The following is a 17,380-nucleotide window of genomic DNA, read 5'->3' on the forward strand; positions in this document are numbered from 1 at the left end:
GAGAGAGAGAGAGAGAGAGAGAGAGAGAGAGAGAGAATGAATAGAGTTTACTTTGAAAGTTAATAAAACGCTAGCACACGGAGGACAGCATGAGCTTTCAGATAGGACACTGGATGAATTCAGATCTGAGTTTTATTCTTGGTTCATCCACTGACCTGTTGTGCGATCTTGAGAGAGCCACCATTCCTCTCTGTGCCTATTTCCCCTTCCACTCTTTCCTGTCTTGCCTATTTAGATTGTAAAACAGGGAGGGACTCTCTAAATATATTTACAACCATGCGCAGCACAATGGGGCCCTTATCTCAGTTAAGGCCCCTAGATATGAATTAATACAAATAATAAATAATTGCACCAAATTATATGTTTGCCTGTGTGTTACCGACACAGAAAGATTGCTGCTATCTTGTGACTGAGGTTCTCAGTCAAATTTAAGACCCTACTGCAAACCTAGGGGAAAATTACCTTTATAGTGACAGGGATTTGCTTGGTCCAATCATAACAGCACAGGACTGGATGAAAGGAGTCCTGCATCTGTTCCCCTCTTTATCATGGAGTAGCTACGCGACCTTGAGTAAGGTTATCTAATATCCAGGCCTCAATTTCCCTGTTTTAATTAGGCTCAATGTTTGTAAACTACTCTGATGCTCAGATGAAAGATATTATGTGTATATTAAATTTTAGCATATGACATGACCTTAAACTAGTATTCCAATAGCTCAGCTCCAACTATTCCTCAATCTGAATTGCCATGAAATGGAAAGTGTTATAAAAAGGCACACAGAATTTTTAAAATCCTCAAACAGAAGCAAGGAAGCCAAAGGAAATACTGGTAGAAGGATACTAGTGCATCCTCACCTTACCTCCTTATGTCTAGGTCACACAGAAGTCTGCACAGGTGATAGAGACACGCAAAGCTGGCATTAGATGGAGTTCACACTAGATTAAGGTTTTCTCATTCCTCTTGGAAATCAAAGTATTTCCAAAAGACAAAGATTGTTTGATTCTGTCTGGCTGCAGGTTCACAGCAGTGCACTGACTTACAGAGAATGAGGCTATCTTCCCCATGGGAAAGACTAGAAACCCATGAATTTTTAAAATGGACCACTTCTAGGCACTCACTCTCTCTCATGCAGATTGTGAATTTTCCTATTTTCACTTTAAAAAAGAAAAATATAAAAACCTAGATCTTAAGAATCCCCCCCAGAACAAGTCCATACCATCTCCTCAGTGTCCTCACCACAGTACTTCTCCAGATGTAGGAAGAAAGGCACAGTAGTTAGAGTATCAGCCTGAGACTTGGGAGCCATAGGTTTGATTTCTTGTTCTGCAACAGGCTTCCTCTCTGAGCTTGGGTAAGTCACTTAGCATCTCTGAAGCCTCAGTTCCCCTATCTGTAAAATGGGTATAATATTTCCCTACAGGTGTTGTGAGGATAAATACATTAAAGACAATGAGGTACTCAGATACTACAGTAATGAGAGATGTAACTACTATAGCCAGACACACCTCCATCAAGACTCTCCACTGGCTTCAGGTCTCTTTTCATGGCAGTACATTCACAGCCAGTCTAGGGTCAAAGTACCAGAAAAAAGTGATCCTTTGCATGTGCTGAAAATAGATCTCGATAGGTTCACATTATTCAGAGCTCATAAATTATCCATTTGATACACCTTCACAAGCCAAGAAGTGTATAAAGTCTTACTAATTTTCATGTTTTAATCAAACTCCACTCTTAAATCAAACGGTCATAAAGCAGCTTTCCCAAGTAAATAGAAGCAGGCATCTCCTGGAATATACATTGGGGTACAGGAAACCTAGGTATATAGCATAGCAGGCCTCCATATGCAATAGCTGCTCCAGTGAAATACAGCTGTAGACTCATTTGTCTCACCAGAGACTACATAGCTCTTAATGACAGCAGCCAGAAAACTGTTGAGTTTCAGGTGTCTGGCACATCTGGTGTATTTTTCTTCCCTTAAATAAACAACAGGCTTTCATTTCTCTTTCCCTCTCTGAAATGGTCCCATTCTTCGTTTTTTGCAACACTATATACACCGCTTTCACAATGCAAATTCCAAGCAGCATAGCTCTTCTCCACAAGCCTCTCCATGGAAATAGAGGTTAGTTGAGCTTTCACTTTTTCCATCCCAAGGTTCCTCCCAGTCTATGAGGGGAGCAGGGCCTTCTCCATTCAGGTGCCCCATTTATGAAACACATACCTTGAGGAGGGTGTCTATGACACTCTGGCTCAGAGTAAGGGCCTTTCTACTCTGTCTGTCCACCTTTGCCTATTCTTGTCTTCTTTCCCACGAGCTTGTCCCCTTGCCCAATTGCTTTGATGCTGGTCCCTCCAGCTATGTGGCTCAGTTTGGTTTCTCTTTGTTTCATCACATACAGCTTCTCACATATACTACTGTGAGAGAAGTGCTTTAAACTAGTTAAAAGGGAGGCAAAGAAAAGGGTTTCTTTTCCCCATCTCCCCTGCCGTCCTCTCCTCTCCTTCAGTAACAGTGGTCTGCATCTTACATTGCATGACACTCCCAAATAATAAGCAGGAAGGTAGATTATGAATAGCAAATTCTAATTCATCCAGCAAAGCCAACAATTATATTGAGTCACACAGGATGCTACACCAGTGTTTTCACTTTATGGCTTCAACACCTTAGCACAGGAATCTGTTCATAGAGGGAAACAGGAAGTACTGAAGCTGAGCTAGTGAACTTTAGCCAGTGGGTCTAGCAGCCTCACTCAGAATACATCCAACAGCAGCAGAACCATCCACCCCAATTATCTAGAAGGCTGCTGCCTCTCACAGAATGAACATAGTATCAAATATATTTGTGACAGGACAGCACACAAGATTCATAGTGGAAAGGCAACCTGGTTCCCTTTGTTGAAGGGCTGAGTTCTGTATTATTCACATATTTAATGTATACATATTACATACTAAGGTGTCCTGATGTCCCAAGTCAAAAAGTAAGATGTTTGGTTTCTCCCAGCAGCTTTTCAAAATTCATGCTACATCCATGCTCAAACATTGCCAAATAACACGTCAAGAGCAGAAACTGTCAGTTTTGGAGTGTCTCTGGTGCCAAAGTGAGCATGGACTGAACAAAATGATAATGAGTAATGATGTCTTGTGATTATAAACATTCTCCATATATGGTGATCTGCAGAGATTCATAATGCTGGACATTACTGCCTTTATAATGGCTACTTTCTTTTCCTAGCTGGGAAAAGCAGAACCGTATTATCCAGAAGTGTGATAATTTGGTCTAATTTAGGAAAGGCAAAATCTCTTATAGCTCTACTTTTCAGCGAGCCAAGCTTACTGAAAGACAGATGCATATCCTTCTACTGGACATGCTATATTACACAGGACTGAAATTCCATGATGATTACTGGTCATGTAGATCAGACTGAAACAGAAATAGGGCATTTGAGCATCACAATATTTATGTTTTGGTAATGGTAGAGGAAAGCAAATATAAGGAATCATTAAAAGCTGTGGGCAAATTACCCTATAATGAAGTCAGATTAGTAATAAAGACAAGGCAAGTTCTTTTGCAAAATATTCATCCCTTTTCTCGACAAGCTAGAGAGTGGAAATTGAAATGCTTCAATACAAGGGACAGGTTTTTTGTAAAAAATTTTCCGGTTTCTCATCCAGCTCTAGCCACTATGTTCTGGAGCAGTACAAGCATTAATTAACTGCTTACATTGTTCCGATATTTGGTTTTTCTTCTTTAATCTTTAATCTTATTTCAACTGTGAACAAAGAGCCAATTGTGCATCTCCCCAAAATAAACAATTTCTGGAATTCATAAGTTGCAGTCATACTTCATGTGCTGTTAAGAACATTTCTTCTAAGGGGCAAGCCCAAAGCTACATGATAAGTTCCTCTCTAATGGAATCCATCACAACAAAGACATACACTGGAACAGAGCTTGGAGGGAGGCCATGCGGGAAAGGAAGATACTTTTCAAATTAATACAGGATTGAAGACTTTAATAAGACCTGGTCAGTATTTTACAGATTTGTGATCAGCCATTGTGGGACAAGTAAAACAATCATATTGAGTGAGCAGTGGTGCCATGACTTCTATATCTACCAATTTCTGCACTTCTTAATTATTCCTTTTATTCATATATCTAGCACACTGATTACTTCTCCTTTGTTTGTTAAGCTTGTTTGGAATTTAATTTCTTTTCAGTTTTTGTATTTTTCCCCACATTCTTGACTTTTCACTAATAATGTTATATGTTGACCCAATTTTGCTACTGTTGTAAAGAGTGAAATATTGCACAATAGATTCATGTTCATTCCATTTTTCCCGCACTAAATTGGGACAAGAATCCTTTTTTCATATAAGTCTATAACAGTCAAAATCCAGCAGGAGTTTGAAATATGACCAAATATTGGAACATCAAGAGCCTTACTAAAAACCAGAATCATAACTAGCAACCTCACATTATCTCCCTTCACACAACAAGATGTATATTTTTGTCATCTTTTCCTTTTTGGACCATTCAAACTATAACCCCATAAATTACCGTTTAATTTCTAGTCAAGGGCTGCAGAAATGAGGAGTCATGATTTACGGTGATACGTCAGTCAACAGCAACAGGAAGTACAAAAGGGATTCTTTAACCAGCGTTCCGGGATCAGAAATGATTTTGTGAAGTAGGAATAGATAATGCTGATTAAGTCTCCTTGAATTTTTATTGTCTAGTTTTCCACATGATTTTAATTGTTGAGATGGAAACAGCAGCATCTGAAATAACTGGAAGCACAGTAAAAAATAGGAGTTCAAGATCGGGCAAATGCAGCCATTTTGGCTCGCATTAAAACAACATTGGTTTGGATGGATGCTGCATATCGAGGGTGGCTCAAAGCAGAAGGAGACTCTCTAACTCCTTATTTACATTGTCAAAAAGGCACTAAGGAGGTCCTGAAACTCCATCTTACTACTACTAACCATATTTATTAGGGTATTGCCTAAGGACCAACCAAGAATGGGGCCTGTTGTGCTGAGCACTGTATAAGCAGAGCAGGAGAGGGGCAGGATGAGGCGGGGTGGGGGCTGGGGCTTGGGAGAAGGGGTGGGGTGGGTCAGGAAGAGGTGGAGCAGGGGCGGGGCCTTGGGGGAAGGGGTGGAGTAGGGGCGGGACCTGGGGCAGAGTCGGGTGGAGCACACCCCAGCACATTGGAAAGTCAGCACCTGTGTGTTGTTGCATAGCTAGGAGTTTGATAGATATCTCTGGCATCCCATTAAATGTGTCTTTTATTAGTTGCTACTTACACTCTTCAAGTGTTAAAACACAAGTACACTTTCACAATTACACAATACAACAAGGTTCACAATACTGCAGCTGGGCTCTCACTTCACTTCATTCTTGTATCTCACCGACTGACTGGCAATGCTCCACCCCTTATATACCTGTGAGGGCCTGGCTGAGAACAACGTTCCAGGAGGTTAAAGGAAAACATAATTCTCAGAAAGTCTGGAAGGTTCCACAAGATTCTACAAAGGTCCAGAACATTCTAGGACAGGGGTGGCCAACCTGTGGCTCTGGAGCCACATGCAGCTCTTCAGAAGTTAATATGCGGCTCCTTGTATAGGCACCAACTCTAGGGTTGGAGCTACAGGTGCCAACTTTCCAGTGTGCCAGGGGGTGCTCACTGCTCAATCCCTGGCTCTGCCACAGGCCCTGCCCCCACTCCACCCCTTCCCATGCCCTCCCCTGAGCCTGCCCTGCCCTCACTCCTTCCCCCTCCCCCCAGAGCCTCCTGCATGCCACAAAACAGCTGATCGGGAGGTGTGGGGAGGGAGAGAGAGGCGCTGATTGGTGGGGCTGCTGGCCAGCAGGAGGTGCTGGGAGCAGGGGGTGGGGGAAGCTAATGGGGGGCTGCTGACATATTACTGTGGCTCTTTGGCAATGTACATTGGTAAATTCTGGCTCCTTCTCAGGCTCAGGTTGGCCACCCCTGTTCTAGGAAGTTAGTGAAAGATGAATCCACATACAGAATAACTGAAACATTTTACTTCAAACATTCTATTTTCCCTTTTGTCACCACCAACAAAAACAGTATCCAAAGCCCATCACTCCACAAGCCCGGCGACCCAGATGGTTGCCTGGGTTACCTGCCTCTAAATCTCACCCTAGGGACTGCAGCAGAGGTTGGATAGAGAGAGGTCCTAAAAAACATATTACCAAAATAGGATTGGATTTAACATTAATCTGGCAACTGGCTTGGATTAAAATAAACCACCAAACCCCATCTGGGCAATGCTTTATCCAAGGGGAAAAAAATCCTTTCTGACTCCCAATGCAATCAGTTCGTGCACTGTAGCACATTCGGCTATACCTCCCATGCACAGCTATTATTGAGGATCATAAAAATTAATTATTGTTGATATTACCTTTTAAAAAATATATATATACAGCCAAAGCATTGCTCAGTTAACTGTCCACAGCAGTGAAATGCAGCGTTTAATATTACCCTGAATACAGGGCTGTTTCTTTTTTCTTGGTTGTAAACTGACAGTTCTTCAATTTCATTGAGAAATTAATTGCGTCATTTCATATTATAGGACCCCCACTGAAATTTCTTTCAGTAAAGAAGGAGAAATATTCATCATACATTTTTGGTGTACTACATCTGTTATTCAAATTGAGCAAAATTATGAATGGGCAGTTAGCTTTGTAAATCATATAGTTATCAACTGAGTGTGTCTGTTGTGGGCTACCCTGGTTTAAAAAAAAACAAAACCTGCAGTTCTCTATCCTAATGGTCCAAAACCCTGCAGCTTAAAATAGGGAGGGAAGGATCAAGAGAATGTGGTTTAGTGGTTAGAGACTAGTCAAGATTCTATTCTTGGCTCTGCCATTACGTTGGTGTATGAGCTTTGTCAAGTAACTTAACTGCTCTGTGCCTTAGAATATGCCCTCACTTTGAGTTAACTAAGGTGATGGGGACCCGGGATTTAACCTAGCTGGGGCGTGAGTAGCCACTCAACAAAGCCCTGCTCAAATTACTGTGTCTCACTGGTGCTGCGCTCCCGCATCTGTGTTACTAGGACTTCTGATGCTCTGTGGTTCTTTCCCAGTGAACTGTAAGAGAACTTGTCTGTCCTTCAGGCTATCAGTGGGAATTGTGAGAAGGCATTAGTGGTCTATGGGCCCTTGAGTGATTTTGCCTATGTCCGCACTGCAAAGAGGTTGGGTTACCAGCCCAAGTGAAAGCAGCACCTGAGATTTAGCCTATACCCCAGGACAGGCCAGCTACGCAGGGTAGAAAACACCATTAAACTCAGGTGAAGACATACTTACTCTTCCAATTAGAGCTGGGTGGAGAAAGGCAATTCCATTTCTCAGAGGATTTGGATATTTCAAAATTGGTTTTGTTCCAATTATTCATAATGAAAAAAAACTCTGAAATTATCCTCAAAAAGGAATGGAGCCCCCCAACACTGGGGCAGTCTGCCTGGTAAACTGCCCTGGAACTGTAGAGCCCAGGAAAGTCCTATATTTCCCAGCAGCCCCTCATGTGGGCTGCCAAGGAGCAAGTCAGGAATTCAGTTGGCAGGAATTCAGGCATGGGTTCCAAAGGGTTCTCTCTGAAATGGTTCAATTTTGACAAATTGTCAAATTCCGAAGAAAAATGTTTAATCAGAATTTTTCTGAGCCGCTCTAATACTAATACACACTTAGTGATCTCATGGGAGTGTAGCAGGAGTTAATTCATTAATATTTCTCTAGAGTTGAATTCTGTTGATGGAAGATGCTAGGGATGTATTACACTATTACTATAATGTTACACTATAGTGTTTTGAATCATTACAATGGAATATCTCAGGGGTTTTTTTCCCCCCAATATAAAGGAATATTCTCAACTAGGAATAAGGCAAAAGATCATTTACTTTTGGGTGATGTGACAACATTGCTAGCCTACTAAAATGTTTAGCTCTCAGTTTATAATGAAAATAGTCCGCACAGCTGCATAAAGTGAAATGTAGGGTCATTTGCTTCAGGTCAAGTAGTAGAAGGGGTTGCTGTGTTCTGAAAGCAACTGGTATGGTTTCCGGCTTGGACCCTGAATTTACCAGATTTTAATCAGCAAAACCTAGATACCACTGATTGGCACTTTATAGATGCTTATTTCAATTTTAAGGCCAGAAGGGACTTCTACGGTAACCTTGTCAAATCTCTGCATAACACAGGCCACAGCAATCCACCTAGTAATTTCTACAGTGAAGAGAATTATTCGTCACTACTATGCAAATGAACATTATCAAACCCAATAACACTTAACTGAACTACAGCATATCTTTTAGAAATACTTGTGATCTCGATTTAACAACGTGAAATGGTAATGGATTTCCTACTTCCCTTGGTAAACTGTTCCAATGATTAACAGACTAAATATGCTGATAGATAAAAATCAGATCCTTGCAACATTTTGGCCTAGTCGTTTTTAAAAATAACTAGGCCAAAACTCTGTGTGTCTATTATATAGCCAGGAGAAAAGCTCTATAGATAAGTACTATTCATATGCTACCTAATGCCTGCATTTCCCATGTGGAAAACTGAGATGAATAGTCAGATACATGTGAATTTTCCACAGTTTTCACAAAAATTTTGAGGGAAAATACCCAAACAAACAAACCCAACTTCCTTTCAAGGACAACAACGTCTGTTCCTTTCTAACTTCATGTTTCCTAGATTTATGAGCTACTTTCTTTTTTCAACTTTTGCACTTTCATTTTTAACTTTCGTTTTGTGTAACTTACTTTACATACTGTCACAGCTGAAAACATGTGGAAAAGAAAAACAATGGGTTTGACTCTTGGGATCTCTCCTAAGTTCTCTTAATGAGTATATAAGATAATCACAATATGAAATTAATATCCTGTCTTGGCGTCTCAAAAATGTATGTTCTTTTCTGATAAGATAAATTCCATTGCAGAAGAACTCTTTAAAGAAAATCTCCTGTCTAGCCATTTTTAATTTTTTTTAAAATGTAAGTCTAGTTTAATATTTATATTGTGTGATGAAGCACATTATCACTAATGATTCATCATAACGTCTATAGCCTATTTTTCCTAGTGTAGAAAAACTGAAGTATGTTCAATAGCAAATACTGTCCTTCTGAGCCCCGGAAATGTCAGAGTAACAGAAAGAGCAACATCGCACAAACTAACTAAAGATGTACACATGTGGTATGAAGTATGCAGATTGCGATCTCAAAGGCGAGGGCTATTAAGCGGCAGTCTAACAGCACTGCACACAGCTGCAGTGCTCCAACAGCATTGGACTAGAACCATAAGCAAGACACCAATATGACCCTATTGGTTTATAAACAATAATAAAATTGAATCAAATGTGAAGGGCACTGACCACATTAGGTTATAAACAATGGATCAGGCACACAGGAACATGTTGACTTAAAGCAATGATTTAATTGTCTAAAAATTAAATGGAGCCCAGCTTCTTTACACAAGTTAATAACGAGAACATGGGCTCCATTATTTCCCACTCCTGATTATTACATATAGATCCAAAAAAGTATGCAATTTCATATCTCAGCCTCTGGCTAATTTAGAAATTGGAAATTTAGAACGGATGCACAATGATAATTTCCAGTAGTTGTACAACTACAGCTATACTACACACTACCTCCCAGCTGTGTGAACTGGAAGGGACATAATAAGGCTCCCCAAGGCAAAGAGTAGCAGTGAGCAGAAGCCATGGAACCAGTGGATTTTCCATGCATGGTGCATAGTTTAACTGTCATGGATTGTGACTGCAAGTATTTAAACTTAATCTGCCACACAGCAGGATCTAATATAAACATATCATCAATTGATCATGAATTTTAATATGAACTACATTACTAGCTCGATGAATGAAAGCTGTGGTCTTAATAATCCTGAATTATAAAGCACTTCCTCATCTCCAAATGGCTAATTGTCCATACAACACATGTGGACTAGGCATCATCATTCCCATTTTATAAATGAGGAAACGGAAGCACAAAAAAATTTAAGGGACTTGCCCAAAGTCATACACCTAATCAGTGGCAGAGCTGGAACTGAAATTTAAGAGCTGTCCCTTTGCTGAATAATTTTGAGAGTACCCTGACAGTAAGCCAGATCACTGTGGTAGGAGATGGCAGAGTCCTTTTAGATTATCAAGGTCCAGTTCCCTTGAGGAGTAGGTTATAGTCCAGTGGCAGGCAATCTGCGGCCCATCAGGGTAATCTGATCGCGGGCCACGAGACATTTTGCTGACGTTGACCATCCGCAGGGACCACCCCCACAGCTCCCAGTGGCCGCGGTTCACCATTCCTGGTCAACAGGAGCTGTGAGAAGCGGCGGCCAGCAAGTCTCTGCAGCCCACCATTTCCTGCAGCTCCCATTGGCAGGGAACGGCGAACCGCAACCACTGGGAGCTGCAGGCTGTGCCTGCGGATGGTCAACGCCAGCAAAATGTCTCGTGGCCCGCAATCAGATTACCCTGATGGGCCGCATGTGGCCTGCAGGCCGCAGGTTGCCCACCACTGTCTCTCATTAAGGATGTGAGTCCTATTGTTATTGATTGGAATGTTTTATTCAGGATATAAGAAAAAGAATCTTTTTTTTGATCCTGTTAGCATTTAATCCTGAAATGCAGTGGTGCATTGTGGGTAGTAATGAGATTCTTTTGGTCTAAAATACAGAAATATCAGCTTTTTTATTCAATAAATGAGGACCACAGCCTGCAAATAAAAACAGCCACTGATCTCCAAAGTATGTATTACTGCAGTCAAACAGAATTATCTGTAACCATCCATACTTGCAGGGGAAAATTAACACAAATTGCCAATTGCCAAATGAAGATTTAAAATACAAAAAGAAATAAAATTTGCCAAATATTGTGCTCCAACTCTGATTTCAGTGTATTAAGAACATAAGAACGGCCATACTGGGTCAGACCAAAGGTCCATCCAGCCCAGTATGCTGTCTACCGACAGTGGCCAATGCCAGGTGCCCCAGAGGGAGTGAACCTAGCAGGTAATGATCAAGTGATCTCTCGCCGGCCATCCATCTCCACCCTCTGACAAACACAGGCTAGGGACACCATTCCTTACCCATCCTGGCTAATAGCCATTAATGGACTTAACCTCCATGAATTTATCCAGTTCTCTTTTAAACTCTGTTATAGTCCTAGCCTTCACAACCTCCTCAAGCAAGGAGTTCCACAGGTTCTCTGTGCGCTGAGTGAAGAAGAACTTCCTCTTATTTGTTTTAAACCTGCTACCCATTAATTTCATTTGGTGGCCCCTAGTTCTTATGTTATGGGAACAAGTAACTAACTTTTCCTTATTCACTTTCTCCACACCACTCATGATTTTATATACCTCTATCATAACATATTGTTATTAGTTTTTATTACAGTCATGCGTAAAGGACCCAATCAGGCTTGGGACCCCATTGTGCTTGATGCTGTGCAATCTCAGGGTAAAGAAACAGTCCTTGTTTCACAGAGTTTGCCTCTGAAACAAGATGTCAGAACAATAGGCAGGAAAAGGGGTGGGAGTACAAGGGAAGCAATAATAAGAACATGCATTTGCATAAGTCAACGCCTCACAGTCCGGGGGGGGGAGGGGAAGGTGTCAAATGGGTTTTTGTTAATTTTGAATTAAGATATAAACTAGGGCTAATTGATGGGAAAAAAGTTTTTGATTAAACAAAAATCCAAAAACTAATTTCTGGTTTTCAGTTTTGCAGCAAAAAGTCAACATTTTCCCAAAACAATTTTTTGTTTTTGTCAAAAAGTTGTCTTCAGGAAAAAAATCTTTTTCCAACCAGCTCTCATTTGAACAACAAATAAGATAAATATCAGACAGCCCCTACTGCCCCCCTACTTAAAGTTAATTTTTTAATAGCAATGAATTTTCTAAAACCTTCCAACTACCATTTTTGTTAACAGTAGGTTGATCGTTCCTGTTTCTCTGCTATACTCTGTTCCTTGTGCTGACAGATATGTCCCACCACTTCGAAGATTAGGAGTCTAGTGAATTTCACTATACAGCTGTCAGCACACAACCAGAGGAGGACAAAAACTGGCAGGGTAGAAGAGTGGAGAGAAAAGGGTGACAGCTCCAGAAGTGAGATTTGGAGTGATGGAAAAGAAAAGGAGATAACTGGGATAACAGAGAGAGAGAGAAAAAAAAGATTATTTGTGACAGAGAGAAGATAATACAGATTCAAGTACAGACAATACTGAAAGTCTCAAGGAAAACGTTTTTTTGTACAAATCTCAGAGGCTTTTCCCCCCTCTTTTATCTCTCCAGATTTCTGTCCTTTTGGGATAACCAAATTTACATATTAATTGGGCTTTACTTTGAAAATATTGCTTTGCTTTCAGATGAATACATAGTTATGCCAGGTGGCAATCTTACACGCAGGTTTTCAAGTTCTTTTTCTTAGATTATGAGCAGCTTTTGACTCTTGGGAAGACTTGCTGTGTTAGTTTTGATTTAAAATTAAGGTTTTGTAAAGAAGCACTTTTGGGAGAGAAGGAACTGTGCCAGCAATGGAGGAGCCCATTTTCTGCCTTAGGCTCTCATTAGAGACAATTATGGAGGCAGAGAGGAGTGATTCATGCTGGGCTAAGACTCCTGAAAGATGGGATTGCCTAAAGTTTACACTTAGTACACAGTAAGATAGCAACAATGTTTTCTCCTCCACTGGCATGGTAAGGTCTCTAATACCAGCTATCACTCACCAAGGGGTGACTTCGTGTAAGAATGAGGGTCAACAAGATATTTAACCAGATTCTTACGTTTTTCAACCCAACAGGAACCTTCAGTGAGATGACAGGAGAGAGCAGTGAAACAAAAAGCCACTCTACCGCCCCACGATGCATTTCTTACCTTCCCCTCAAATCTGGCCGTGCCTCCCAGCAGCACCCGGATATTCCTAGGAGGAAGCGTGAATGCTGGTGCTTCTGTTGGGACAGAGGGGCTGAGAGGTGAGTGCTCCAGCGTCACAGAGTTTTTGGAAATACGAGTTGATGACACCAGTTTCACATCTCCCATGGTTAGAGCTTTCAAAGAGAAAGAGAAACAAGAAGTAAAATGTTGACTCATTACTATTATTTATATAACAGTAGCAACTAGGGGCTGCTAAGATCAGGGCTTGGTTGTGCCATATGTACACATAGTACATACAAGACAATCCCTGCCCCAAAGAGCCTTCAGTCTAAAGTGATATGTATTATTCCCATCTTTCAGATGGGGAACTGAGGCCCTAAGAGTTTAAGTGACTTGCCTAAGATCACACAGTAAATCAGAGAGAGTCTTGAACTTCATGCAAACCTCCCAAGTCCCAGTCCAGTGCCTTAACCACAAGCACAGCCTTCTCAGCTGTGCTATAATTGTAATAGTGCACTTAAAGTTGTTTTTAACAATATGACTGTTTGGTTTTCCTGGCGTAGAATACACTGACAATCAGTGGGCTGTAAAAGCAGAGTCAATGTTGAACAAATACATGTGACATAAAGAGAGTTCTATTTCCAATGGATTTAAGTTATAAATGTGAATACTGAAAGTCTGACTTTTCATACCATGCTTTCAAGAGCTTAAGAAATATCTGCAAATCTCCCTCCAAAGAAACACACTGCAGATACACAGGGGATACTTATTTTGCAAGCATTCCAAACCCTCAATTTCCCAAAAGAAAAGTAAAGAAAAGTAAAGGCTTTCTACATGCACGAGGAAAAGCAAGGAGATCAAAGCTAGAGAGGCAACTACACCAGACTGCAACTGAAATGGCATTTTTAGAAGTCCCATTATGGATAGCTGTCCCATCAGAGACAGCTCACTGTGGAATGTCTATGTACATCACGCTGCCAATGTGAGAAGAGATCAGAAATACTCCCTACTCAAATGGAACAATTATCATTATTTGTATTACAGCAGGACCTAGACGTTCCAACAAATATCTGGGTCCCATTATGCTGAACACTGTACACACCCACAGGAAAACACAGTTCCTGGCCCAAAACACTTATGATATAAATAGACAAGATGGACAAACAACAGGAGGGGGGAAAGGTCAGCTCCCAGACTGCTGCGCTGGGCATCACAGAATGGGGAAGAGATGGCCAGCCCTCTGTGGAGACAGAGGTGGTTAGGGACTATTTAGAAAAGCTGGACGTGCACAAGTCCATGGGGCCGGACGAGTTACATCCGAGAGTGCTGAAGGAATTGGCGGCTGTGATTGCAGAGCCCTTGGCCATTATCTTTGAAAACTCGTGGCGAACGGGGGAAGTCCCGGATGACTGGAAAAAGGCTAATGTAGTGCCAATCTTTAAAAAAGGGAAGAAGGAGGATCCTGGGAACTACAGGCCAGTCAGCCTCACCTCAGTCCCTGGAAAAATCATGGAGCAGGTCCTCAAAGAATCAATCCTGAAGCACTTACATGAGAGGAAAGTGATCAGGAACAGTCAGCATGGATTCACCAAGGGAAGGTCATGCCTGACTAATCTAATCGCCTTTTATGATGAGATTACTGGTTCTGTGGATGAAGGGAAAGCAGTGGATGTATTGTTTCTTGACTTTAGCAAAGCTTTTGACACGGTCTCCCACAGTATTCTTGTCAGCAAGTTAAGGAAGTATGGGCTAGATGAATGCACTATAAGGTGGGTAGAAAGCTGGCTAGATTGTCGGGCTCAACGGGTAGTGATAAATGGCTCCATGTCTAGTTGGCAGCCGGTGTCAAGTGGAGTGCCCCAGGGGTCGGTCCTGGGGCCGGTTTTGTTCAATATCTTCATAAATGATCTGGAGGATGGTGTGGATTGCACTCTCAGCAAATTTGCAGATGATACTAAACTGGGAGGAGTGGTAGATACGCTGGAGGGGAGGGATAGGATACAGAAGGACCTAGACAAATTGGAGGATTGGGCCAAAAGAAATCTGATGAGGTTCAATAAGGATAAGTGCAGGGTCCTGCACTTAGGATGGAAGAATCCAATGCACCGCTACAGACTAGGGACCGAATGGCTAGGCAGCAGTTCTGCGGAAAAGGACCTAGGGGTGACAGTGGACGAGAAGCTGGATATGAGTCAACAGTGTGCCCTTGTTGCCAAGAAGGCCAATGGCATTTTGGGATGTATAAGTAGGGGCATAGCGAGCAGATCGAGGGATGTGATCGTTCCCCTCTATTCGACACTGGTGAGGCCTCATCTGGAGTACTGTGTCCAGTTTTGGGCCCCACACTACAAGAAGGATGTGGATAAATTGGAGAGAGTCCAGCGAAGGGCAACAAGAATGATTAGGGGTCTAGAGCACATGACTTATGAGGAGAGGCTGAGGGAGCTGGGATTGTTTAGTCTGCAGAAGAGAAGAATGAGGGGGGATTTGATAGCTGCTTTCAACTACCTGAAAGGGGGTTCCAAAGAGGATGGCTCTAGACTGTTCTCAATGGTAGCAGATGACAGAACGAGGAGTAATGGTCTCAAGTTGCAATGGGGGAGGTTTAGATTGGATATTAGGAAAAACTTTTTCACTAAGAGGGTGGTGAAACACTGGAATGCGTTACTTAGGGAGGTGGTAGAATCTCCTTCCTTAGAGGTTTTTAAGGTCAGGCTTGACAAAGCCCTGGCTGGGATGATTTAACTGGGAATTGGTCCTGCTTCGAGCAGGGGGTTGGACTAGATGACCTTCTGGGGTCCCTTCCAACCCTGATATTCTATGATTCTATGATTCTATGAAATGACTAAGGTCACATTGCAGATCAGTGGCAGAGTCATGAATAGAACTCAGATCTCGTAAGTCCCAGTTCAGTGCCCCATCTATTAACCCATGCTACCTCAGTTTCTGATATCACTTATAACAGATATAAATACGTAACTAGGCAGTAAAGGTTTAACTTAAATAGGCAGGAACTGTGCAAATTTAGAGCTGCATTGTTCCTGGCCCTTCCACAGATGCAGAGGGCATGCCATCTCAAAAGGTGCTAGGGAAAAAAAAAACCAACAACCCAGGGATTGTCCACAACCCTAGAGGAAGTGGGGAAGCGCCAAAGTTACAGTTCCATTTCTCCAATGTCAGGCATGCTATGGGGAGCAGTCTGCACCCTCTCAGGTTGCATGCTCCCCCAACACATTCGGGAGCCTTCCAAAGCTCCCCATGGGAAGGTGAGGCACAAGTGCCCTGTTCAGTTGCATGTTTAAATGGCCAAGTGTTATAGAGGCATCAGTGTGAAATCTGGTCCATTTAAAACAAAAGTGTCATTGCAAGTTCTGCATCTACCTCTGCCAATTTTTGTGGTTTTAGAATCACGTTTTCCTCTTGTATTTAACTTTTTCAGTGCCATGCTGCTCTCTGACAGATCCATAATACAAGGAAAACTGACTACACTATATAGGGGAGACAGTGACATGGCTGCTATACAAAATGCTGTTCAATGCACTAAGACAGCTGGGAAAAAAAAGAAAATATATTTCTCTCTATAGACTCTTTCAGTCTTTCAGTCCACCTTAAGAGTTACTCACAATGATAATAGGTAAAAATCATCCAGACAAAAGAGAGATTTGGACGATGCCTGTCTCCACTTAATATGGTTTTCCTTTCCAGTGCTATACTGTACTATGAACAGTTTTGCAATAGCATGCTTTAAGATGGGGGCGGGAAAGAGGAAGAATCTAGAGTATCATTTGCTAAGACTATTTGCATCCCAGTGTACACTCTTTAGGGAAAATGTGTTGACACCCATTACCATTAGCAAGAACAGAATTTAAACCTGGCTCTAATACAAATACAGATGGTGGTCTCTAGCCATAGTTGTTTTCTCCCTACTTCCCAAACAATCCATAAAGCTCCTACTCCTTGTCCACCCACATCCCCAGATAATCCTAGATAGCTTCCTAGCATTGCAAAGCAAGGTGGGATTGACATTCATTGGGTCATGCCCTGAAACTAGTGGGTGGGGGGGGGCAGAAAGTAGTGGTGTGTGGGTGGGGGGGCAGTTATTACATGGCGGGGGTTGCGAGCTGTCAGCCTCCACCCCAAACCCCGCTTTGCCTCCCACATTTATAATGGTGTTAAACAAATAAAAAAAGTGTTTTTAATTTATAAGGGGGGGTTGCACTCAGAGGCTTACTATGTGAAAGGGGTCACCAGTACAAAAGTTTGAGAACTACTGGTGTAGGGGGAGGGGGATGATAAGAGGGACAATCAGGATTCCAAAACCTTATAACTATTTGCTGGAAAAAGCTTCTAGAAATTTTTGTTAAGTAAATGTATGCTGCAAATGCAAAATCCTAAAACAAGCCTGACAGGTTTGCTCCCTATAATGATTAATGAGGAAGCTAGGTCATTGACCAGTACC

At 41.9% G+C, this 17,380-nt stretch overlaps 1 protein-coding gene across 3 annotated transcripts in view; it reads right to left on the bottom strand.

The window, feature by feature from the left end:
- MYLK (myosin light chain kinase) overlaps positions 1-17,380 on the bottom strand; it is a 320,305-nt gene that overhangs the window by 205,182 nt on the left and 97,743 nt on the right. For all 3 annotated transcript variants that reach the window (XM_074967150.1, XM_074967152.1, XM_074967151.1), the window contains exon 2: positions 12,922-13,094. In XM_074967150.1, the coding sequence (XP_074823251.1) occupies positions 12,922-13,086 (165 nt within the window). In that variant the 5' untranslated portion in view covers positions 13,087-13,094. The remainder of the gene's footprint in view (positions 1-12,921; positions 13,095-17,380) is intronic.

Source organism: Natator depressus, chromosome 11, assembly GCF_965152275.1.
Source record: "Natator depressus isolate rNatDep1 chromosome 11, rNatDep2.hap1, whole genome shotgun sequence".
Classification (NCBI taxonomy): domain Eukaryota; kingdom Metazoa; phylum Chordata; order Testudines; family Cheloniidae; genus Natator; species Natator depressus.